This window comes from Callorhinus ursinus, unplaced genomic scaffold (assembly GCF_003265705.2).
Source record: "Callorhinus ursinus isolate GAN/ISIS: 27379988/994484 unplaced genomic scaffold, GSC_fseal_2.0 scaffold34, whole genome shotgun sequence".
In the NCBI taxonomy this organism is placed as follows: Eukaryota; Metazoa; Chordata; class Mammalia; order Carnivora; family Otariidae; genus Callorhinus; species Callorhinus ursinus.
This window is the reverse complement of record NW_027397096.1, coordinates 12078758-12104974: the sequence shown is the minus strand read 5'-3', so window position 1 is coordinate 12104974 and position 26217 is coordinate 12078758. Positions and strand designations below refer to the sequence as shown.

At 35.4% G+C, this 26217-nt stretch overlaps 1 protein-coding gene across 6 annotated transcripts in view; it reads left to right on the top strand.

The window, feature by feature from the left end:
• The window catches only part of BRIP1 (BRCA1 interacting DNA helicase 1), a 175541-nt gene that overhangs the window by 115611 nt on the left and 33713 nt on the right, over positions 1-26217 (top strand). For all 6 annotated transcript variants that reach the window (XM_073879521.1, XM_073879523.1, XM_025851489.2 and 3 more), the window contains 2 exons: positions 10411-10570; positions 11796-11917. In XM_073879521.1, coding sequence (XP_073735622.1) covers positions 10411-10570; positions 11796-11917 — 282 coding nt within the window. The remainder of the gene's footprint in view (positions 1-10410; positions 10571-11795; positions 11918-26217) is intronic.

The following is a 26217-nucleotide window of genomic DNA, read 5'->3' as shown; positions in this document are numbered from 1 at the left end:
GGTCTATTCTAGAGGATGTTCCATGTGTACTTGAGAAGAACATGTGTTCTACTTTGTTGGGTTGAGTGTTGCATATATATCTGTTAGGTCAGTCTTTCTTTTTCTTTTTTTTTTTAAGATTGATTTAGAGAGAGAGAACGTGCAGTGGGGAGGGGCAGAGGGAGAGGGAAAGCAAGAATCCCAAGCAGACTCCCCGCTGAGCACAGAGCCCAATGTGTGGGGCTCGATCTCTCAAGCCTGAGATTGTGACCTGAGCCGAATTCAGGAGTCAGATACTTAACCTACTGAGCCACTCAGGTGCCCGATAGTGTTTTTCAAATCATCTTTTTTCTTTATTGAACTTCTGTATGGTTGTTTTGTTCATTATTGAAATTGGGGTATTGAAGTCTCTTACTGTTATTATAGAACTGTTTATTTCTCTATTTTGTCCATTTTTGTTTCATATGTTTTGGGGCTCTCTTCTTAGATATTTATGTTTATAATCACATCTTCATGAGTTAACATTTTTTCAGTATATAATATCTTTGTCTCTTTAACAGTTATTCACTGAAAATTCATTTTTTATGGTTTTGTGTTATTGTCTGCACCTTTATTTCAACTGGATCCTTCCAGTTTCTCCTTAACATTTCTTATAAGGCAGGTCTAGTGGCAATGAACTCCCTCAGTTTTGCTTATTCTAGGGAAGTCTTTAGCTCATCTTCATTTTTTACTGAATATAGTATTCTTGGTTGGTAGTTTTCTTTTCTTTCAGCACTTCATATATAGCATTCTACTGGCCTGGAAGATTTCTGCTGAGAAATTCACTAATCATTTTATGGGGGTTCTTGCTTTGCTTTTGCTGCTTTCAAAATTCTCTTTGTCTCTGACTCTTGACACATTTATTTATAATGTGTATCAGTGTGACCTCCTTTGGTTTCATCCTATTTGGTGTCTGTTGGCTTCTTGAAGCTGGGTGTCTGTTCTCCACCTCCACCTCTGATTTGGGAAGTTTTTGGCTATTCTTTATTTTTTAAATTTTTTAAAAAAGATTTTATTTATTTATTTGAAAGAGAGAAAGAGCACAAGCAGGGGGAGCAGCAGCAGGAGAGGGAGAAGCAGGTTTCCCACTGAGCAGGGAGCCTGATGCGGGGCTTGATCCCAGGACCCTGGGATCATGACCTCAGCTGAAAGCAGACGCTTAACGACTGAGCCACCCAGGTTGCCCGTTGGCTATTCTTTAAATAAACTTTGTGCCCCCTTCTCACTTTTTTCTCCTTCTGGGAGCCCCATATGTGTATACTTACTTATCTGCTTGTTGGTGTCCTATAAATACCCTAGGCCTTTTTCACTCTTTTTCATTCTTTTTCCTTTTTACTTCTCTGGATAATTTTTAATAACCTGTCTTCAAGTTCGTGGATTCTTTATTTTGGTTAAGTCTGCTATTGAATCTCTTAAGTGAATTTTTCAGTTCAGTTATTATTTTATTCAGCTCCAAAATTTGTTTGGTTCTCTTTTATATTTTCTCTCTTAAAATTCTCATTTTGCTTATGTTCATTTTCCTGAGCTTGTGGAATCTTTATGATGGTTATTTTGAATTCTTTGTCAGGTAATTCGTATACCTCCATTTCTTTATAGTTGATTCTTGGAGTTTATTTTGTTCCTTTTTATCTACCCATATTGAAAAAAAAAAAACACAGCCTTTTATGGACTGGCTTTGTAGCTACAGATTCTGGGGACCTCCAAAACCTTTCCTGTGGATGTGTCTTCTCTAGACTCCTATGTGTAAATTCCTAATTCGAGGGATTTTCCAATTTTTTTTTTTAAGAGTTCGTAATCACTTGCTCCCTCTGGTTTTTGTCTGTGGTACTATAGGTTCTCTGGAGTGCTATAAGCCATCTAGCTCTCTTTTGTTTTCAGCAGCTCCCAGGCCTTTAGAGTATGTCAGATCCCATCAACTCTCTGAGTCAGGCAAGACAGAAACCAGTCCCTCAGTCAGTGCCAAGCTGGAATGTTGTTCACTCTTCTCCCCATCCAGGGTAGAGACCACCAAGCTATATTGGTTTGTCTGCTATACCACTAGTCCTCTGTAGTACCAAGCTACCTAGCTGTCTTTTGTTCTCAGTGGCCCCCTGGCATCTAGGGTATGCTGGGTCTGTCAGTGCTCTGAGACAGGTGACACAGAAACCACCAGTCCTTCAGGCAGCTTCCTGAAAAAGTGCAACATTGGATACACAGTCCAACAGTTTCCTTTCCCTGGAGAAATTGGGAGTTGGGGATTTTCTCCCCCTAATTAAGACCTGAGCCAGGGGGAAAGACTACGGTGAGTGAATGCATTCTAGTCTTAACTTTATCCTTTGTGCTCAGTAGCCCCCATTTCAGCACCATTTCCTGTCAGTGCTTAGATTTAGGCAAGACAGAAACCAGTCCCCTAGGTACGTCCCCAAATAGTCTGTAGATTGGACATATGTTTCAGTCTTCTCTTTCCCTCCTCAGGGAAAAGCCAGGGGTTGGAAATTTTCCCTGAGTCATACCATGCTGAGCTGGGGAGAGGGACTAAGGCAAGTGGTGCCACGAATTTTCCTGCCTTCTATGCAGCTGGTTTCATACTCATCTAGGGACAGGAGCCTCTTAACTGTTTTCCAGATTTCTCACAAAAGTAATTGCTCCATGTATTGTTGGTGAATCAGTGTTTCCATGAGGGAAAGGAGGGTTTGCTGATGCACACTTACTGAATTTTTAAAGTGGAGATGTGAGTGGATGATGTGGTAAAATTAGTGTTTTGAAGATATTCTGTGGCTGAAATGTAAAGATGTAAGAGTGATAGATGAGAAACAGGGAATCCAGTTAGGAGATTATTGGAGTAGTTTTTCAAGAGATTTTAATAGCTTGGACTGGGGTGGTGGCTTTGGATATGGAAAGACAGTTGGAAGACCAAAAGTTAAGGGTTGGTAATAGATTGTACATGGGCAGTGAGGGGGAGAGGGAATTGTTAAGGATAACTCAGTGTTCTAGCAAAGGCAACTCAGTGAATGATGATATCCTTTATTGAAATAACAAACACTAGAATGTTATAAATTTGGTCTCATATGAGACATTTCAGGTGCCTTTAGATATCTAACTGGTGAATTTGACTAGGCTTACAAATATAGCACATAAAGGAGCAAACTGGGCTGTAGATACAAATTTTGGAGTTTCAGGCCATATTTATTCTGCATCTTTAGGAATATAATGTTCCCTATTTAGAATGTTAAATGCCACGAAGGCAGGTATCTTTTCTATGATGTTCCCTGCTTTATCCTTAGATTTTTTGATGTTTCTGGCACTTTGTATGAGCTAAATATGTTTATTGTTGTTTTACTATCTCCACCCTCCATCCCCACTGCCCTGATATTACTAAAAACATTCAAAAGAAATACACCCTACTCCATTTTCACAATCATTATGTAATATTTCATACTTACATAAGAGCACATGTAATATATATGTGAGTTATGAAGTATTAATATTAATAAACCAATATTAATAAACTAATAAAATGAAAACATCAAAACTGTCACTTAAGAACCAAATATTACTTTTAAAGCTACGTGGATGGTGTTAATTATTGTCCTGGAGTCATTCATTTTTTTAAAAAATTTACCATATGCATACATATTCCCTAATACATATATATTCCTAACAATGTTACTTGCTTTTGCTTTTTTTTTTGAGTTTTTTAAAATGCCATGATATATCATTTTTTGCCATTTGCTTTTTTCAATAATCCATGGTAGAAGTTATTTTTATTGCTTATCATAATCCATTGTATGAATATGAGACAATTGACATATTACCTTTAGTAAATATTTTTGGTTGTTTCTAGTCTTTTTATGTTCTATTTAAATAATGCTGCTATTGACATTTTTGTAGAAATTGAGACGCTGATTTAAAATTTATACAGAAAAGAGGGATGCCTGGGTGGCTCAGTTGGTTAAGCAGCTGCCTTCAGCTCAGGTCATGATCTCAGAGGGTCCTGGGATCAAGTCCCGCATCAGGCTCCTTGCTCAGCAGGGAGCCTGCTTCTCCCTTTGCCTGCCGCTCCCCCTGCTTGGCTCTCTCTCTCTCTCTCTCTCTTGCTCTGACAAATAAAGTCTTTAAAAAAAATAAAATTTATACAGAAAAGACCTAGCATGGCCAAAATGTTTTTAAGTAATTCTTTTCCATTTTATTTCCTTCTTGAACCTAGAAATTGTTCCCCCCAAAATTGGAAAATATTTTTCCTATTTCTGTGTAAATCTTTTTTTGTTCTGGTATAGAAGGCCTTTCTGTTAATATTCATTCCCGTTGAATCTGTATGATTCCAAACTTAAAAAATTTATTGATATGTTTTTATGTATATTTTTCCGTATTTGGAAAGAATCATTATTTTCCATTCAACACCAAGTTCCCTACATATTAGAGCAAGGTTGATGATTTTTTTTTGTTTGAGAGAGGGAGTGAGCGAGCAGCAGAGGGGCAGATGGAGAGGGAGAGAGAAAATCTTGAGCTTCGTCCCACGACACTGAGATCATGACCTGAGCTGAAGTGACACACTTAACTGACTGAGCCACTCAGGCGCCCCTAGAGCAAGGTTGATGAACTTATAAACTCCAATCTTCTTTATCCTTACTAATTTTGTCCAATTTATCTATAGGTAGCTAAGAGAGGTACATCGAAATCCTCTGTAGTATTTAGGGAATTGATCAGTTTATCTTTGTATTTCTTGTCAGCTTTTCTTTTATATATTTTGAAACTATGTTTTATGCATAAAGATTCATGACTGTTACATCTTTTTAAAGATTCATGACTGTTACATCTTTTTAGTGGATGTACTTTTTAAGTATATGGAATATCTATCTGTTTCTTATAAAACTTTTTGCTTTGAAGTCTATTTTTTATGACTGTGATATACCTAATTGCTTTTGGTATATGCCTTGCATTTCTTTTTTTATAAGTTCATCTTCAAGATTTCTGTGTGGTTTAAGTGTCTCTATTGAACAACAACATATAGATGATTATTTCTTTTTCTCTCCCCACCTCTTGCCTCCCTCCCTACCTCTCTTCCTTTTTATTCAAACAATCTGAGTGTCTCAGTTTTAATAAATGAGTTAAATTCATTTGTATTTGCTTTAATTCTAGACATATTTTGACTTATTTTCTACCACCTTATTTTGGGCTTTCTTTTACCTCTTTTCCCCTTTTGTTTGTCTTATTCAATTGATATGTGTTTTTGTCCTTTTTCCCCCGTACTGGTTTGGAAGTTCTGTATCCCATTTATCATTTTCTCAATATAACATCTTTATTGTGATATAATTTGCATACAGCTCACTCATTTAAAGTGCAAATTCATTGGTTTTTATTTGATTCACAAAGTTCTGCAACTTTACTTGAACATTTTCACCACTCCATACCCATTAGAATCACTCCCCATCATTCGCCTGCTTTCTCCCTTCCCCAGCCCTAGGCAACTTCTAATTTACTTTATCTCTCTAAGCATTAGCCTAATCTGGAACTTACATATAAATGGAGTTATGCAATATGTGGTCTTTTGTGTCCGACTTCTTTTACTTGGTATAATTGACCCTTAAAAAATGCACTAATCCCCTATGCAGTCAAAAGTCTGTGTGTGTGTAACTTTTGGCTCCCCCAAAACTTAACTACTGATAGCCTACTGTTGACCAGAAGCCTTATTGATAACATAAACAGTTGATTAACATGTATTTTGTATGTTATATGTATTATATACTGCATTCTTAACAATAAGCTAGAGAAAATCATAAGGAGAAAATACATACATGGTACTGTACTGTATTGAAAAAAGTCTGTTTATAAGTGGACCCACACAGTTAAAACCTGTGTTGCTCAAGGGTCAACTGTATATTGTTTTTGGGTTCATCCATGTTACAGCATGTATCAGTACTTGATTTTTATGACCAAATAATATTCCACTGCATGAATATACCATGTTTTACTTATCCATCAATCAATTGAAAGATATTTGGGTTGTTTCTACTTAGGGATATTATGAATAAGGCTGCTATGAACATTTATGTACAAGTTTTTGTATAGACATGTTTTCATTTCTCTTGGGTATTAGGAGTATAATTGCTGGGTCAAATGGTAGCTCTGTGTTTAACCTTTTAAAGAACTGTCTGACTTCTTTCCAAAGCACCTGCACCATTTTATATTTTCACTGCAGTGTATGAGAGTTCCGATTCTCTGTATTCTTACCAACACTTATTAAAAATAGATAAAACTGAAGAGCAAATTTTTTTCTTTTTTTCTAATTTCTGACTAAGAGCTCTCCTAGTTATGATCAATTATTTGTCTCTTATCTGCCTCAGTACCTGGGTAGCTCAGTTGTTAAGCAACCAACTCGATTTCAGTTCAGGTCTGTTCTCAGGTCATGAGTTCAAGCCCCGCGTTGGGCTCCACACCGGCATGGAGCCAGTAAATGAATGAATGAATGTTGGCCAGGGAGCCTACTTATAAATGAATGAATGGTATGGTATGGCAATTTGGAAAGGCTGATAGGTGTCAAAGTGCAAAAATTTTTCTGGAAAAAATAGTTCAATAACTTCTTAGCTATGATTGGGTAATTAAAATAATTCTTCCTTTTCAATTAAAGCAGATTTGAATGGTTTCTATTTGGGGAAAAAATTTTGTTCTAGTTATAAAATTTGCATTAACAATGAAGTTTTTCAGCTCTAATGCAAACCTAGAAAAAAATAGCCTGTCTTTTAGTGTCCCACCTTTCTCCTTTTTGTTCTCTCCTGTTCTCTGAATTATAATCTTATATGTAAATATTATATACTAGCCATTCAGTTTTTTTTTTTTTAAGATTTTATTTATCTATTTGTCAGAGAGAGAGCACAAGCAGGGGAAGCAGCAGGCAGAGGGAGAAGCAGGCTCCCCTCTGAGCAAGGAGCCCAAAGCAAGACTTGATCCCAAGACCCTGGAATCATGACCTGAGCCAAAGGCAACCACTTAACTGAGCCACCCAAGCATCCCAACAATTCAGTTTTAAAAATTTAATAGAATTAAAGAGTTTTAGAGCTTAAAGTTCTTTCAGATATATCAACAAACTTTAACAGCCTTATTTTGCAGATTATTTTTTTTAATTTCTATTTTTTTGTTTTAATCTTTTTTATTCAGTAAAGATCATACACTTATTGAGTACAAATAGACATAAATTAGTACATTTGAATTCATTAGGGTTTATTGTGATTCTAATCACAATAATTATTGATCTTGGCTCATTTCTTTTTTTTTTTGGTTGTTGCAGATAATTTTTTAAAGACCTATTAATATATAACAGTTTGTTTTGTATTTGCCATAAGAGTTGCCTGAAGTGATTGGTATAATGCATATTCTACTTTTTAATTGTAATAGTCATGATTTATTTACAAATCTGTGGCTATTTTCATTGTCCATAAGTTTTTGAAGTTCTTAGAATCTAAAATGTCAGTAGATAGACTGACTGAATTCTTTTCTATATAATGAGAATTTCTTTGAGGGTAAGTGTATGTTGAACCAATTTCTTTGTTATTTCTCAAACCTGCCTTCTTAAATAGATTTTATGGAATATATTTTGGAATGACCAACTTAATGATCTTCCTCAAGTAGTGAGAGGTATCCATCCAGATTTTTTTTTTTAAAGATTTCATTTATTTATTTGAGAGAGAATGAGAGAGAGCATGGGGGGGTCAGAGAGAGAAGCAGGCTCCCCACTGAGCAGGGAGCCCCATGCGGCACTCGATCCCGGGACTCCAGGATCATGACCTGAGCCGAAAGCAGTCGCTTAACCAACTGAGCCACCCAGGTGCCCCAAGATTTTAAATATTAAAAACATATTGTACTGGCAGTTGGTATTTCAAGATCAAGGAAACAAAGATGAAATGCTGTTTTCAGATGACAGAAAACTATATCATTGGATTAAATTGCATTAAGTATCAGCAATTGTGCAAATTCATGACACATTTTACCTGGTTTTACATCCTTAGGATATTTATATCTTCTTCTAAACTGCTTATTCAGTAGAAAAATTTAAAGAGATTAATATACTATTCTGAACATTGTCAACTTTATAATAGTCCTTTCTTATCTCTGAATACTTGTTAGAAGGCTTTCATACTTCCTAGCACTGGTGAGAGACTGTTTTTCAAAAAGCAAATTTTAATAGCCAACCCTTGAGGCACTCAAAGTGAAAAAGACTTTAGATTAATGATGGCCCTACTTTTTTTCTTTTTAACCTAATAACATGGTGTTACAGAGAATTTTTCTTTTTATTGATCAGGGTACCTTGATCACTGTATAATACACAGTGAGGTATTTTACCAATTAGTGATTTTCTTAATCTTTTACAGCTGCTGTAACAAAATACCACAGACTTTGTAGTTTATAAACAACAAAAATTTGTTTCTCACAGTGCTGGAGCCTGGAAGTCCCAAGATTAGGTTGGATGACAGCCCTCTTCCTGGTTAGTAGGCAGGGTCTTCTGGCTGTGTCTCATATGGTGGAAGGAGCAAGGTGGCTCTGTGGGACCCCTTTTATAAGAGCACTCATCTCATTCATGAAAGCTCCATGCTCATGACCGAATCACCTCCCAAAGGGCCCATTTCATAATACCATCATCTTTGGGGATTAGGAGTTCAACATATGAGTTTTGAGGGAGCGCAAACATTTACACCATAGCTGTGATAAAAATTTTATCTTATGATCTTAATTAAGTTTATTTCTAAAAAAGGTAAGGGTGATGGGGCGCCTGGGTGGCTCAGTTGGTTAAGTGTGGGACTCTTGATTTCCGCTCCGGTCACGGTCTCAGGGTCCTGGGATCAGCCTCTGTCCAGCTCTGAGCTCAGCAGGGAGTCTCCTCTCCCTCTCTCTTCTGCCTTTCCCCCACCCTTGTGTGTGCATTCTCTCTTTCAAATAAATAAAATCTTTATTAAAAAATCAGATAAGGTTGAAATTCTGAGGAAATAAACCATCTTCCAAAAATTAGTTTCTGTTCTCTAGAGAATTTGGGGTAATGTCCTGTTGCTTGCCTACATTATAATAACTGGTCCACATTGCACAGAACTCTGCATGGAACAAGTGGGTAAAACAGGTCAATTTAAATCATAATAATCTCTAGTACTGGCTTTTGTCCTTTTATTTCAGTTCTTATGTTAATTGTTAACTTCTTTCTTTGCATTTACTATTTGATTTTCTAGCTTCTTAAAAAATGCTTCATTCAATTTCATGTTTTTAAAATAAATATATCTTAAACTCTTAAGTATCTATTTGTTGCCTTTACTGAATCCCCTGCTTTGCATTGTGGGTGCTTTTCTTACCATTCATATCTAAAGATTTCATGAATTCTACTGCGTTTTTTCTCTTTTAGCTATATGTTCTTTGTTTTTTCTAGTTTTATTGAGATGTAATTGACATGAAATCCACATGTTCTTTAAGAATATAATCTTCAGTGTGGAGTTTGTTTGCTGGTTTTTTTTTTACCCCACTAACTTTGTATTGTTTTTTAATCTAAAGTTATGTTGTTGTTAGGATATGTGGTTAATCTGATATTCTTTGAAATTTGTTGAAAATCCTTTTATAATCCAGCACATGGTTATTTTTGTAAATGTTCTCTTGTGCTTCTATATTTTCTACTTGTTAGCTCCCTGAGTCTCTGTTTATATATGTATTTGATTCAGTTTTATCAGTGATGATCAAATTTTTAAATGGCTTAGCTGCGTATAGACTAGGTAAAATGGTCTTAAAGAATCTTCGATAAAGAATCTTTAGTTGGGGCGCCCGGGTGGCTCAGTCAGTTAAGTGTCCGACTCTTGATCTCAGCTCAGGTCTTGATCTCAGGGTTGTGAGTTCAAGCCCTGCATTGGGCTCCACTCTGGGCATGGAGCCTACTTAAAAAAAAAAAAAAAGTAAAGAATCTTTAGGTGAGGATATTAAGGAATTTCACTTTAGGTTTAAGGAGACAACTTAAAATTTATCAACTTTGACAGAAGTCACTTTTTTCTGCTTTTGAAACCCCAAGATAGCGATCACAGGAGTCGTAGCAGCCCCAGTGGCAGCCGTAGTGTTAGCAGTACTGGAAATGCTAACAGCAGCAGTGGCGGTTCGCTTTTATGGAGCTCTTACTATCTGCCAGGCATCATGCAGAGCTATCTAAATCGGTTAATGAATTTAACCCAGTAACGACTCTGTGACATATTCTTGTTTTTCTCCACTTGATCTTAGCCAAAAGGCCGAGAAGCGATCTTGTTTTTCTCATTTTATAGATGAGAAAAGTAAAATGCAGAAAGGTTAATTTGCTTGCCATAGTCACATTGTCGTCACATTCTCTTTCAACAAACCAAGGTAAGTTTGGTTCATTTGGACACATAACAAGTTCATTTTTTTCTTTCTCCTTTTCAGTTATTAGAAAAGTTAAAAGAACGTTGGCTCTACACTGGTTTATGGCATAATCTAGAGTTGGTGAAGACAGTCATTGTAGAACCTCAGGGAGGAGAAAAAACTGATTTTGATGAATTACTGCAGGTGTACTATGATGCAATCAAGTACAAAGGAGAGAAAGGTAAATGGAAGTTATTTGATGGTCAATGAAAAAATTTTTATCATAATGTAAGAAGTTGGTGCTGTCAGAATTTTGTTTATGTTTTCTTTTTAAATGAATTGCACTTGAGAGAAAAATTATACTTTATAATCTGGATGTAAAGAAAATAAGTTGAAGAAATTCTTTTATTTGGAGCTGTTCTCCTATGAATATTTTCATTTGGAGATGCCAGTTCAACTTTAACAAACAGCATATATTCAGGTAAGGAAGACGTTTAGTATAGTCTTCCTTATACTACCTAAAATGTTTTGTGAAAGAGGGTGGATGGAGTATGCACAAATATCTTCCTTACTAGCCAGATGAACCCTACATTTTGATGCAAATAATGTACTTTATGCTTACATTCTATTACATAAGGTAAATTTGAGTTTTCAAAACACAGCTAAAATCTCAATTTCAAATTTAGAGAATGTCCATCAAAAGTTTGACAGGAAGAGCTAATAGTAATAACTTACGAACAGTGTACCGTCTTAAAGATGCTATAACGTAATTGTCAATATTGTCTGTATGATAGGATTATACACAGAGTGTTCTGTATGTTTTAAATATTTTCCAATATAATATTGATTCAATATGATATATAGTACAAACTAGAATTGTTTAAATCCATTCTAAGAACTTTACATTCTGGTGGTAAAAGTAGTGATTGTAATTTCACTTTTTTAAAGATAAAACAGTTGGTGCACAATTGCTTAGTTCATCTGTACATAAATAATACTCTGATGTGGCTTTTCTGTGTTTTAAGTTATCTGGGAGATACACAGTTTGTAAATTGGTTTGGTACCACAGAAATGTAATTTTTTGTCTGTTTTAAAACTTTATCTCGCCATAGTTTTTTATTTTGATTCTTTTAAATTTGCTATGATTACTTAATTAGATCTTTTCAAAATGACAACAATAAGCAGTTTCAGGGAATTTTGGGTGTGCTTTTTAAAATCTTTATTTTTTGGGGTGCCTGGGTGGCTCAGTCGTTAAGCGTCTGCCTTCGGCTCAGGTCATGATTCCAGGGTCCTGGGATTGAGTCCCACATCGGGCTCCTTGCTCAGCGGGAAGCCTGCTTCTCCCTCTCCCACTCCCCGTTTGTGTTCCTGCTCTCGCTATGTCTCTCTCTGTCAAATAACTAAATAAAATCTTTAAAAAAATAAAATAAAATAAAAAATAAAATCTTTATTTTTTATTGTTTAAGATGGAGCCCTCTTGGTAGCAGTTTGTCGTGGTAAAGTGAGTGAGGGCCTGGATTTCTCAGATGACAATGCCCGTGCTGTCATAACAATAGGGATTCCTTTTCCAAACGTGAAAGATCTACAGGTAGGCCATCAAAGCCTTAAGTTTTGTTTATCACAGAAGTTGTTGATTTTAAGTTTTTATTTAAATTCCAGTTAGTTAACGTACAGTGTAATATTAGTTTCAGGTGCTGAAGTTCTTGATCATTATGTAAAGTTAATCATGTTTTTTTGTTTGTTTGTTTGTTTCTTTTTTGGTATCCTTAGATATTTTAATGCTTTGGTGACTCAGAATGAATGAGAAAGTTTTCGTAGACGTCGATTTATTTTATTTTTAACTTATATTGTCTTTTGCTCAATAAGAGTGATTTTCAAAGTGATCCAAGACCAGGAGTATCAGTATCACCTGGGAACTTGATAGAAATATACATTTAACAGGCTCCATCCAGACCAACTGAATCAGAAACTATGGAGGTGGAACCCAGCAATTTGTGTTTTATCAAGCTCTTAGCCCTAGACTTACAAAGGTCCCCCAGAGAATTCTAGACTTCTAGGGCTCTTTCTCTATTTCCTTTCTCTCAATACCATACCCTGCCCTGCTGATTTCCGTGATTTTAGCTGCTCCAAAATCTGATCTCTTGCACCTCAGCTCAGCGGGACCACCATACTTCAGTGTTCTAGATACGGTTGTCAGGAAATTATACATAGGAAAAGAGCTGAGAATCATGGGGTTCATCTAATGGATTTCCCTTATCTCTGAGATTATGGTTTTATGCTGCCTGATATCTACTCCGTGAAAATAGTTGCTTTATCACACTTAGTGCAGTTTTACATTTACTTACAGTGGGAGAGATATTCCCAAACTAGTTATTCTATGTTGGCCAAAAACAGGAGTTTTGCTTCATTATCACTGATTATTTACTAAACATTATATTTGAAAAATTATCTGTAGCAATAATTTGAAGCCTAAGGTGATGTTATTTTTCATCAGGAAGGATTTTCTTTTACTTCCTACTGGAATTTGAAGGTGCCAGCAATCTGAGACCAAGACTTTAGGTTTTCTGGCCATTTAGCTGACTAGTTAGATCCTTCCTCCTAGGATACAACCTGTTAGGGTCTCATACCAGAGCAAGAATTCTTTCCCTAGGCAGTTATTTATTGTTAATACTTTAGTAGACACTGTGAATTATGTAATATTAACAGTAATAAGTAGTATTTCTCTGGTTAGCTCCTACTCTTCCCTAAGCTCTAGATTTCTTAAAAATTTCTGAAAGTCCTCAGGAGGTATCTAATCCTTTCAGCCTGCACTAACTTTGGTGGCTTCCACTACCTTTCTTCAGCCCACTAAGGGCTCCCATTGAGAGTGCTGATGACCATACCCAGTGCTCCTATTCTAAAATGGTTAATACTGCCTCTCACTACAGCTACTGATGAAATAGTTGACATCTACTCAAGAAAACTGTTATGTTCACTATCAGTAGCTTTTGTTGCCACATTCCACTGAAGCTGAGGGCTGCTGCTGATACTGCTATTGGCCGTATTACTGTCTCTCGTTGATGTCTTATCATTTTACCATGGTCCTATATCATTGCACTAATGCTCCTTTGTTAGAGTGGAGAGAATCCCTTTTCCCTCTTTGTACCACACATTCTCCCAGTGTCTTAAATATATATTTTTTCCCCTAGAACTAGCTCTTTCAATTTATGCTTATATCTTCTCTTTTTCTTGGACCTATATATGAGTCCTTGAGGACCACAGAATATGATTACTTCTTGGCTAATACTATGTTGTACTAAATATTATACTCACAAAATAGCAAGGCCTGAAAAGATTCATTCACATAAAACTCATACTAGTGATTATGCCTGAGAAGAGAAAGGAATGATATTGGGGGTGGTTATCAAATGGGACTTTAGCTTTTTCTATAATATTTGTTGTTTTAGTAGAAAACAAATTTTAAGAAAATGTGGTGAGAATAAAGATATTTGTTATGTCATTCTTAGAAAAAATTTAAATAAAATGTTACTTGTGAAGAAAAAAAATTACATTTACCTTCTACTTTCTCTACCCTCACTCCCAGCAACTCTGATTATAGGCATTGTTATTGCACTAGTGCTGAGTTCTTAATGCTCTCTTTCCTCAGAATTAGTTCCTCTCAGGCACCTTCTCATTTTGTCATACAAAAAAGGCAGCTGATAGCCATCAAAAGGAATGAAATCTTGCCATTTGCAACGACATGGATGGAACTGGAGGGTGTTATGCTGCGTGAAATAAGTCAATCAGAGAAAGACATGTATCATATAACCTCACTGATATGAGGAATTCTTAATCTCAGGAAACAAACTGAGTGTTGCTGGAGTGGTGGGGGGTGGGAGGGATGGGGTGGCTGGGTGATAGACATTGGGGAAGGTATGTGCTATGGTGAGCGCTGTGAATTGTGCAAGACTGTTGAATCACAGATCTGTACTTCTGAAACAAATAATGCAACATATATTAAGAAAAAAGAAAAAGAAGAAGATAGCAGGAGGGGAAGAATGAAGGGGAGTAAGTCAGAGGGGGAGACGAACTATGAGAGACGATGGACTCTGAAAAACAAACTGAGGTTTCTAGAGGGGAGGTGGTAGGGGGATGGGTTAGCCTGGTGATGGGTATTAAAGAGGGCACATTCTACATGGAGCACTGGGTGTTATGCACAAACAATGAATCATGGAACACTAAATCAAAAACTAATGATGTAATATATGGTGATTAACATAACAATAAAAAAATTTTTTTAAAAAGGCAGCTGATGACCTTCTCTGACATTCCTCAGTAATGGTCTTGCTTGTCACAGTTCTGCTTATCTGGATTGCAATGGCTATAGTTATATAAAATAGCAAAATAACAGAAGCTTCAATGAGATCTGGGTGCAGAGGAGGAGGGTGGTTCTAAAGAAGTTTCCCTAGTGTTTCATGAAAGGGGCAAGTAGAGTAGACCCAAGAGTAGTCCAAACTGCAGAGACAAGGGATAGATAAAGAGGAAAATTCTTTATGGGCAATATCAGATGTAAGGGAATTGTATTTCTTGTTACCTTACGTCTAGATCAACACTTCTTGTGTAACAAACAGTTGTAAAAACATTTATTAGGAATCACACATCAATTGATGGGGAGTAGGAGCTGGGCTTGGCTGAGCAGCTCTGCCGATTTCTACTGGGCTCAGTCACCTTGCTATGGTTTCACCAATGTAGGTTTGGCCCAACTGGGTCAGCTCTGCTCTACATGTATCTCATCCTTTGTGTACCAGCAGACCAGCCAGAACATGTTACCATATTTTATACTTTGGCAGAGATATAAGAGGGCAGGCTTGATTGAGCAAGCACTTTTCAAATACCTACTTATATCATATCTACTAACCTTTTGGCCAAAGCATGTCATGTGCCTAAGCCCAAAGTCAGGAGCAATAGGAGAGGTGTGGGTTTCTGCGACACATGGCAAAGGGCTTAGAGTCAAGATTCTAAAAAGGAGTTTTGGCTTTTTTCATAACTAAACGATATTTGTAAAGCATCCATTCAAAAGACTGATGTTCATAAGCTTTTAAGAGTATAGGTATGTAATTTTTATAATAATCAGGAAGGCCTTTTATCATTTGGAAATGACCAGAATATAGCCATCAATACCTAAAATACTTGAAATAAATCAGAGCACTATTATGGCTGATTTCTTAAAATTCATAAATTATCCAATAAGTTATTGAAAGTATTTGGGATAAAAAAATACAATCAAATTTATAAATATATTAAATTTATGTATTAATTTAATTTATAAATATAAATTAAAATATAAAAGAAATAAAAAGTTTGATAATGAAGTCCACTTTATTTTTTTTGTTTTTGCCTGTGCTTTTGGTGTCATATTTAGGAAACTATTGCCAAATCCAGGCCTTGCAGATTTGCCCATTTTCTTCAAAGAGTTTCATAGTTTGAGCTCTTAAATTTAGATATTTGGTTCCATTTTGAGTAAATTTTGGTGTATGATATAAAATAAGGGTCCATCTTCCTTATATCTGAAATGAGTCTCTTGTTCACACCATATAGTTAGAGCATGTTTTTTTAATTCATTCAGCCAAATTCTCCCTTATAGTTGGAGAGTTTAATCTATTTACCAAGTAGTTACTGATAAGGAGGAGCTTAGTTCTACTATTTAGCTGTTTTCTGTGTGTTTTCTGTGCTTTTTGTTCCTCAGTTGCTTCATTATTGTTTTTTTGTATTGTTTTTTCATTAAGTACTATTTTGATCACCTTTTCTTTTGTGTACATTGTTAGTTATTTTCTTAATGTTACCCTGGGGATTACAAGTAACATCCTTAATTTCTGTCCTTCCCTTTTTATATTGTTACTGTCTGGATTGCATTTTTATACATTGTATGCCCACTAACATAGTTTATAATTATTGTTTTATACATTTGCCTTTAAATCATGTAGGGAAAAAATAATTACAAACTAAAAGTATAATAATACTGGCTTTTATATTTACCTACATAGTCCTCTTTACCAGTGTCCTTTATTACTTATACTTAGTAAGGCATATACTATACTGCTTTCATTATATTTTAGTGCTTATAAATATGTTCTATAATGTGTTAGATGGTGTATGTCAAGGATTAGGATAGTTTCTTTGTGTCTCTATAATTAAAATAATGTCTTGGAATATAGTAGGTGTTCAATAAATGTTGATCTTTTAAAAAATAAAAATAAATGTTGATTTAATTAATGACTAAATATAAACATTACTTAATATTGCCATATTCTTGTTTTCTGTAAAATGAGATGATGTTAATACTCAGTCTATTTTACAGAAATAAGTAGAAGTTATTTATATTGAAAACCTTAAATATTCTAGCTTTTGGAAGTGAAACAATCTATTTCTACATGGTTTTCTCTGTTGTTTCATTTGAATTCATATTTTAAGGTTAAGATCAGTGTCCGAGTTAGAAAAGTGATTTGAGTGGGGAAAAAGAGCAATGGCATTAATTTTATGATACTAAAAGTTTTTTTCTTAAATTTGAGACACAGATTATGGAAGTAAAAGTTAAAATACAGTTTAAAATACTAACTTAAGACTCTTGTAGTCTCAACTGCAGAATTTGGCTTTTAGAGAAGCAGGAAAATGTATGTTAGAGCCAAAAATATGACTTCTTTGGCTGTGACCAGGATTTCCTCTTCCCACCTTGGGGACTAGAAAGTAGAGGTAGGAAAATTTCATTTTGGAGCCAAGTGTGACTTGTTTAGTTCAAGTCATAATTTATTGCACATACCTCAGGGACCTGAAAATAAAGAAACCCACTATGAAATGTTGATAATGGGCCACTCTGAAGGGCAAGCATTAAGCTAACTTTCCCGGTGAGGGTTTTTTTCACTTCCACCTTTCCCAGATGCTTCTGATCATTCTATAAGGACATACTTAATCGTGTAATAGTTAAAAAGAAAACTTTCTGTGCACTAAAGCATAGTATTTGAGGGAGAGGAAAGTGAACCAAGGCCTTTATATGATTAGATGTTGGTGAAAAAGTATAACTAAAAGAAAAGTTGTTTTCTTTTAATGGATTTAAGTCACACTATAACAAGGCTGCCATTTAATGGATATCTAAAGCAAATCCTTTGGCCAATTAGTATGACCTACAAACTACAAAAGCCTTCAACTTTATAATTCAGGCATCTACATCTTAGATTGGTGGCATGGTCATAATTTGTGAGACATTATAAGGTACAATATTAAATTTTAAAATTGCATCTTATTTATATTCCCTAGTATAGCTTGGTAATATATAAGAAATATTTTCTTTTCATGGGTATTGTGCCTTTACTCCCCTGTGAAAAAATCATAAAAATGGCAAATGGCTAAAAATTTTTGTACTTTAAAGATGTTCAGATAGTATGTTAGATTTTTATAATTGGTTTCATAAAATTTGATGGTAATATTCGTAACAGAAGCGCTCTTATAGTGATTAAAATAACTTAAGATAATAAATTTTATATTTTGTATTTTTTTCTTTATTAATGTAGTATGTTGAGTTACTAAAATAGATTTTATTTGGAAACTTTAAAATTCAGAGGGTGATCTGATTAGTTATCTTAGTACTGACATACATTATTTTTGTTTGTTTAGGAAACTTCTCTTAGCTTTGAAGGTACTGAATTATTTGAGTATATTTAATCGATTTTGGAAAATTACATTCATGATTGAAAAATACAAGCATGTTAAATTATGTTACTGACTTTATAACAGACATACATAAATTTATAGCCTTCTCATGCATTCTTATATTTTATAAATTTCAGAAAAGGCCTGTTATCTTTGCTTACCCCAGAAGATAACAGCATTAATAAGACAGAGTGCACATTAAACCACATTCAACCAGTGTTTTCAAGTGTCAGAATATTATTAGATGATGGCCATATATGAATTCTTAAATCTGACATTTCTTTTTAAGGAGAATGATATTGATTCTTCATTATTGTTGCTTTGACAGCAGTGTGTGTATATTCATCAGTAGATAAATGAAGGCAGGAATGCAAGGGGCTATAGTATATCAAGACGAACTTGATTTCAGAAACAGAAACCATTCTTAATAATTTTAAGTAGACTTATATATTCCTTTTGTATCACTTTCATAATTGTGTTGATCTTAAGTGTTGTAGCATTCATTCATTCGTATAATATGCTTTTACTAAGAGCCTAATTTGTACTAAATACAGTAGGTCAAAAATAAACACAATGCTATCTCTACACTACTGAAGTCTATAATTTAGTAAAGGACCTGAATGTGTAACAGAATGTTTTGGTGGGATTGAATCTGCGTATTCAGATGCTTAGAGAAAGTGAAATTGAGCAACACTTTTCACCTCTCATCCAGATATCCATTTACTTTGATTTGCCTAAAATAGATGAAGGAGGCAGAGAGATGAGATTTGAATCTTGTCTACACCAAGATTGAAACATACAAACATTTGATAAAGTGGGTTGGCCTCGGCAAAGGCCAGATTACAAGACTATTCAGATCATTAAGACTTCAGGATAATGAAACAACCATTTTTTGAATATCTGCCTTGAGTACCAAGTACTTTAATAGACTGGTGACACAGTGATCCACTACACAGATTATAGTCCCTGTCTCATGGAACTTACAGTCTAGCAAGGAAGAGTGACGTTAAAGTAATAAACAGTTGATTACAGTTGTGATAAAGGCTGTAAGAAAAAGTCACAAGAACTATGAGAATGTAGAACAAACAGGATCCTGACCTAGTCCTTGGGGGTAAAGAAAGACTTCGTGAGGAAGTGATATTTAAGCTGACATAAGAAAGAAGGCTGGGAGTTATATAGGTGAGCAGAATGGTTAAGAATATTCTCAGAAGAGAGAATAGACTATGCTAAGGCCCTAAAATTGTGAAAGAAGATAAGCAGTTTCCAGGAATTGAAAGAAGCTGAGGTAGTGAGTGAGTTGGGGAGAATGGCATGTGAATAGAGGCTGGGAGAGGTATTAAGGAGCCAAATCATTTAGGACCCTGTATGCCATTTTAAGGATTTGAGACTGTTCTAAGCCAAGGGAAATTCTAAACTATCCTGTGGGAAACCAGATCCGGGAATAGAGCCTGAGGTCAGAATGTGGTGGAGCTCTAGTTATAGTGTAGCATCTGATACAGAAACCCACCTGGATCTAGCCCCGATAATAACATGTGGTTACCCGGGGAAATGGCTGTGTATATAAACTTAAAGGTCTGTAATACTAAACTCCCAACATTTAGGAGTCCAGCAACTTGCTGTCGGAATTTTTGGAAACACTTAGGCCAAAGCACAGATATGGAAGAAAAACCATGTCACCTCTAAAGGTCTAGAATGGGTTTATCCTCAGTTACTTAAACATTTTTTTCCTCCTCAGAACACTTTTTTTTCCAGCTTTTTTTTAAAAAGATAGTTTGGCCAAAAGTATTATTAAGTAGGTTGTAAGTATATCTTGAAATAACAAAATGAAAATCTAGTTTAAATCTAATTACGCCATCTAGGTTGACAATTTATAATTTGCCTTGGACAGTAAAAACTGAGATAACCAAACCCTTGCTCCCACCCCTCCTGAGAAACAAACATAAAACACAAAAATAAATGGCTGAGGTATTTTTAATTCTTAAATTAAAAAAAAAATTCCCTATTTCTTAAAGGAATGTTTTGGGATCAGGGGAGGAAACATTTAAAAATCACAAAATTGTAAGCAAGTTTCATTAGCCTTTTTCCTTCTTTTTCTCCCAATAGTCATGTCATTCTCTTTCCATAGAGAAAAAAGCCATGCCTGAATATGGCTACAAATAAAACCTTTGGATATTTAATAAAACAAAAACTTGGTTTATGAAAAATTTTTAAATTATTTTCTTGTGTTCATCTTGTTTTTGGCAAGAACAAGAACTTTATTGACCTTTGTATTTTACTTTTGTTCTCATAGCAGATTCAAGGCTTTAAAAGTGAAATTATCACCCTGGGGACCCATAAGGTTGATTGACATATTACTTCTGTTGGCCCAGACATAATCAGCAACACTACCTCAAGGGAAATGGTGGAATTGATTTTTAACTTCTCTGAAAATAACTTTGTGTTTTTCTTCAGAGTAGAATTTTTTTTTTAAGGTTTTATTTATTTATTTGACAGAGAGAGACACAGCAAGAGAGGGAACACAAGCAGGGGGAGTGGGGGAGGGAGAAGCAGGCTCCCTGCTGAGTAGAGAACCCGATGCGGGGCTCGATCCCAGGACTCTGGGATCATGACCTGAGCCAAAGGCAGACGCCTAATGACTGAGCCACCCAGGCACCCCAAGAGTAGAATTTTTTCTGGTGAATTTTAGCCTATTTATATTTACTTAGTCAAATCCCCTTAAAGCCTACAAGGTACAGATACGTAGGTAGGCCTAGGTGAGTTTGTTACTTGATATTTTCTCCAACTGTAAAGCCTTAAGGTCTCAGATAACATAAACTGTAGTAGACAGCACTGTTTATTTAGTGTGTTTACATGTCAGTCTTTCCTCTTTCCTATTTTTTACTGAGACTAAAGGCTTGATAATTTGGAAATAAGTTCAGTTTATTTTTTCTAACTGTGGGACAAAATAATGTGTCAGGGAGTATAAGCTATACAACACCTCATAGTGTATTTTCCTATTGCATCAAAATTACCAGATTTGTAGATTAAAATTCCTTAAAGCAGGTTTTCTCAAGCTTGGCACTAATGACATTTTGGGCAGTTTAATTCTTTGTTGTGAGCAATGTTCTGTGCATTGTGGGATGTTTGGCAGCATCTCTGGCCTTTAGTTATAGATGCCAGTAGCAAACCCTTCTCTCCCCACTAGTTGTGACAACCAGAAATATCTCCAGACATTGCCAAAATCTTCTGGTAGGCAAAAATCAATCTCAGTTGAGCATCACTGGTTTATATGGTAAGACATATAAGTAAGTTTATGTCATGAATTAAAATGAGCAATCTGCATTTATTTTTTAATTATTTCTTATCAAGTTGAAAAAAGTCCAGTAAAGCTTTTCCAAAGGTCTAATTTATACAAAATACAGTACACAGTTTCTTGTATTAACAGCTTCTTGGATTCTGCCCCTCTCCCAGCCCCTGCTTCTGAGAGGCTGTGACTTTCACTTCTTTTAGCCATTTTATATGGTATTTACTGCCATATTTATTTTTATTTAATCAATTTTAAACCTGTTTACTTCCTATATGAGATAAAGATTTTAGTTCACTACACTTTCTCCTTTTTCCTCCTAATGTAGTTATATCACATTTTAAAAATTAAGTCCATAATGAATATTCAAATCATGATCGGGGTCGGGGTGCCTGGGTGGCTCAGTCAGTCAAGCATCTGCCTTCGGCTCAGGCATGATTCCAGGGTCCTGGGATTGAGCCCTGCATCAGGCTCCCTGCTCAGTGGGAAGCCTGCTTCTCCCTCTCCTCCCAGCTCTCGCTCTCTGTCACTATCTCTGTCTTTCTCTCTCAAATAAATAGAATCTTTAAAAAAAAATCCAGATCATGACTATGAAAATATTGTTCACTGTGGTCAAATGATTTCCTTCCTTTCTTGAACTTTTTATCTTCCCGTTAATAATGCCCTCTGCCCTTTTTCCTTTTTTTAAAAGATCTTTTTTTAAAAAAAGATTTTATTTATTTATTAGAGAGAGCATGAGTGGGGAGAGGGGCAGAAGGAGAGGGAGAAGCAGACTCCCTGCTGAGCTGGGAGCCCTATGTGGGGCTCTATTCCAGGACCCCAGGATTACAACCTCAGCCAAAGGCAGACACTCAACCGACTGAGCTACCCAGGTACCCCTCCTTTTTAAAATATCTTTACATTAATCTTCTGTCACCCTTCACTGAATCTGTACACCACCTCTTCAATTATCCTATCACACCTGTCAGATAATAGGTCAGTCCTTTTCATACCACTGAAGACATCACTTCTCGAGCCTCCTGATCTCCTACTTCAATCAGAACCAAGTTGTTCTTTAGCCCACTTAACTGCCAAAATCCTGAGATTTCCCTTTGCTGTCGTCCTAGGAATTTGATTTGCCTGTCTTCTATGTTGGATCCCAAGTTTCCTGGGTCTCAAATCTTCCTCTTGTTTCTTGTTTACTGTTTCATCTTCATAGTACACATCCTCCAGCAGTTTACCTATACATTCATTTCCTGAACTTTTTTGGACTCCTGCGGGCCTAACTGGCTTATTTCCCATCAGTAGCTCTGTGGGTACTTTGGTTTGAACTTTCACCTCTCTGCTTAATCATACACCATTTGTCCATCTGCTTTTCACATTCATGTATTGGGTTTTGAGGTTGCAGATTTCTTAGTTTAATTGAAGATAAAGACTGTGTTTTTCTTATTTGTCTTTTAAGTTTGGGGCAGTTTTTGAGAGGCAAAGAAAGAGGAAATGTCTTTTTTCCTTTCTGAAACTGGAAGTCTTCATTACTTTCTAGGATAAAGTATGAGATTTTAAAATGCTGTGATCCCATATCCCTTATTCCCACACTCACACATTCACATTTGAGAAGCTCTAAATCAAATATTCCTAACAATAATATTGTAAAGATAAAAAGTAATAGTTTTTTTAAGTCAAGCATATACTTAATGTTTGAAAGATAAATTTGGACATAATAAAATCTAGATGGAGAAAGTATCAGAATTCACTTGTTGGGCTATGGAGGCAATAAACAGTTTTAAAGTTTTAAGTATATTTCAGTATTTTTCAGTACTTAGGTAATCTTTTTGTTATGTGGACACTTTCTCTTGACCATGTTTGTTTTTAAATGTCACAGTGTTTAATCAGGTGAAATTTGAGTCTGAGCCTCCTCTTAACTGTGATTACCTCTACTTTCGATGCCTACCCTTGCCACCAAACTTTTATGCAACACTCCCACACCCACCCCAGGACCAAAGGGCTTTGTGTTTTATTTTCTAACATCCACAAGCCTCTTGCATGAGAGATCTTGCCCTTCTTCCAGAGTTATGTAGGAGTAGGTACAGGTCTCTGTCACTTGCTAAATGCAGCTGCTCATTCCCCTTAAAAAAGTCTCTTGATATTAGCTCATTCCTTTAAGAGCCTGGGGTTCCATTTATAGCCCCACATTTTTTTATGTATGATAGTATTTCATTTTGTTGACTGTTATTGCTAGAAGTGTTTATTCATAGTTATTTGGCTCTCCTATGTGACTTTAACAAGGGAAGCTCTAGATTATAAGATATGCGAATGAGATAATATTCAGACTAATAAAGGACCAGTCATGCACTCATTCCATAGATTACACCACTAACATATTTTATATAGTTCAAATACAGCTAATGGGTTGCATAGTGATAAAAAATATTATGAAGTACATTAAAAAGTGCTTATTTATCAGAAAATTTAAGATCAGTTGCAGAAATTATTTATCAAAAATTACATTTCAAAACTGAATACTGTTCTCTTTGTCCTGCCAATGTACATATTTTCATTCATATTTGATGAAGAAGTAGCCACTTTACAAACTGAAGAAACTTACTTTATGTTACCTAAAACAGTTTGCCTATACATTGAATAGAATCAGTTAAGCGCCTTCATAGGGAGTTGATCCAGCTGTTAAAACACTGATTTGAGGTGACCAGCCTAAGAGATGGCCCCCATTGTCTCTGTCAGTCCTAACAGGCTTTCACAAATGTGCAGCAATATAGTACGACAAAATGTAAAGCCTACCCAAACCTACATTGGGTTTTAGAAATATAGGATAAACAATGACTCCAGCCCACTTACCTCCAATATATGATGCTTTTCTGTTTTGTGCTAATTGTCATTTATTTCTTCAACCAACTCTGTGAGGTAAGGTCAGAATTATTTTCTTCCATTTACACAAAGGAGGAAACTGAGAAAGGAAACTAAATTGAGGGAGTACTGGTGACTTGCCCAAGGTCAAGCAACTAGTTAATGTCAAAGCCTTGAATCCAGGCTGTATACTTTTACCTCCTTCCCTCAAAACGTACTATAGCATTTAAAAAAAAATATATATATATATGTATATATGTAAAACTTTTTCTGGAGATGATAATTTAAGCATTTTCAGGTTTACCTAGACAATATTTTGTTATGGCTAGCCTAACTAAATTGCCACAAAGCTTATTCTTTTAAAAAAATAACTTTGCCCTTTATAGAATAAGGGTATTCATTTTAAGGTATCTAGCATGTCTTAAAGTATTAACTGCCTTTTTTTTCTTTTAATAGAAAAATATTAATTTCTGCTTTTTTCTGGGCTCATTTTCTTAACAAATTATTTTCTTAAAAAACTCCAAAGATCTAATGCTCCATACTGACAGAATGTTTTTGCATTATTACCTAAAGCATTTATTTAGGATTATTTTTTTTAAGATTTTATTTATTTAAGAGAGAGACAGTGTATGGGGGGGAGGGGCAGAAGGAGAGGGAGAAGCAGACTCCCCACTCCCCACTGAGCAGAGAGCCAGTGTGGGGCTCCATCCCAGGATCCTGGGATAATGACCTGAGCTGAAGGTGAACACTTAACCAACTGAATCACCCAGGCACCCCCAGGATTATTTAAATGTTACTGAGTTACCAATAAACTATTCTGGATAGTAGCTAAATTATAATAACAAATTAAGGTAAAATATGTTGAATATATTGAGAATAAGAGATGCCTGGTTTGAGGTTCTCCATTTTTTTCTTATATGTGAAATTTCTAGGCTATTTTTTTAGCAATGATAATTTATAACAGTTTAATACAGATTTTCTCTGTAGAAAGTATGTTATCCAAAGCAGCCTTAAAGCATATGTGAGATAAGTTATGTTACTGTTACTGTGTCTTGATTCTTATTTCTTGGTAGATTATTTTGGTTAGTCCTAATATAACAAGAAAAGTAAGTAACAGTTGAAAACCATCTCGTGTATATGTGTGTGTGTGTGTGTGTGTGTGTGTGTGTGTGTGTTTTGTTTTGTTTTAAAATCTAAAAGGGAGCGTGGCTTCCTAAGTCTTGGCAGAAACCCATTTGTCCCCATTTAAGAAAATACATATACTATATTTGGTTAACTTGGTGTTTAGAAATCTTGAAAATATGCCAGATGAAATAAAACCAGCTATATTCCTTTTATCTGGCTAAATTATTTTACATACAAGATCTTACGCTGAGTTTAGAACTCTAGCCATTGGAATTTATATTGTGATACCCTGATAAAAGTGTTTATACTGTGGTGATATAGAGCAGTAAATGTCTCTAATGCACAGTCTCTGTCTTCCAGATTTGGCTTGCTATAAATGTTTATGTTTTAGGTCCTGTACCTTGGCGAAAGATAAAACTATTCTCCTTGAGTGTTTGCTAGACAAATGTGCTTATTTTTCTGAAGCAAAGTTTTAAAATATTTTAATTAAGTTTAGCTGATTATATGGTCTCAGTCTTGTTTACAACTTCTGTTGTAAAGCTTACATATGAGGGAAAAAAATATATGCTGCCTATATTGATTGCTTTTAGAAGGGCATTTATTACTAAAATCATAATGCATATTTATATGAGTTGGGATAAATTCCCCTGTCTTTCATATGAGGCAGTAAAGTGAGGAGATACATTTATGGTTCCAGCTCATATTTATCACACGACTTATTTCTTATCAGACGCTACTTATGAAAGGCTACTCTTGTACAGAGCTACTTGTGGCCAACACTGTTGTTTTGACTAAGTTGAAAAAATAATCTAATGTTCAAAATTGTGACTTAACTTCTTGTTGACATATACAGTATAATCCTTTTGGTTATTTTAATATATACTGTGCCCATCAGCAGTGTACTACCTATACCGTCTCCAGGAAAAATGAGTCATTGAAGGACTTAAGGAACTTAC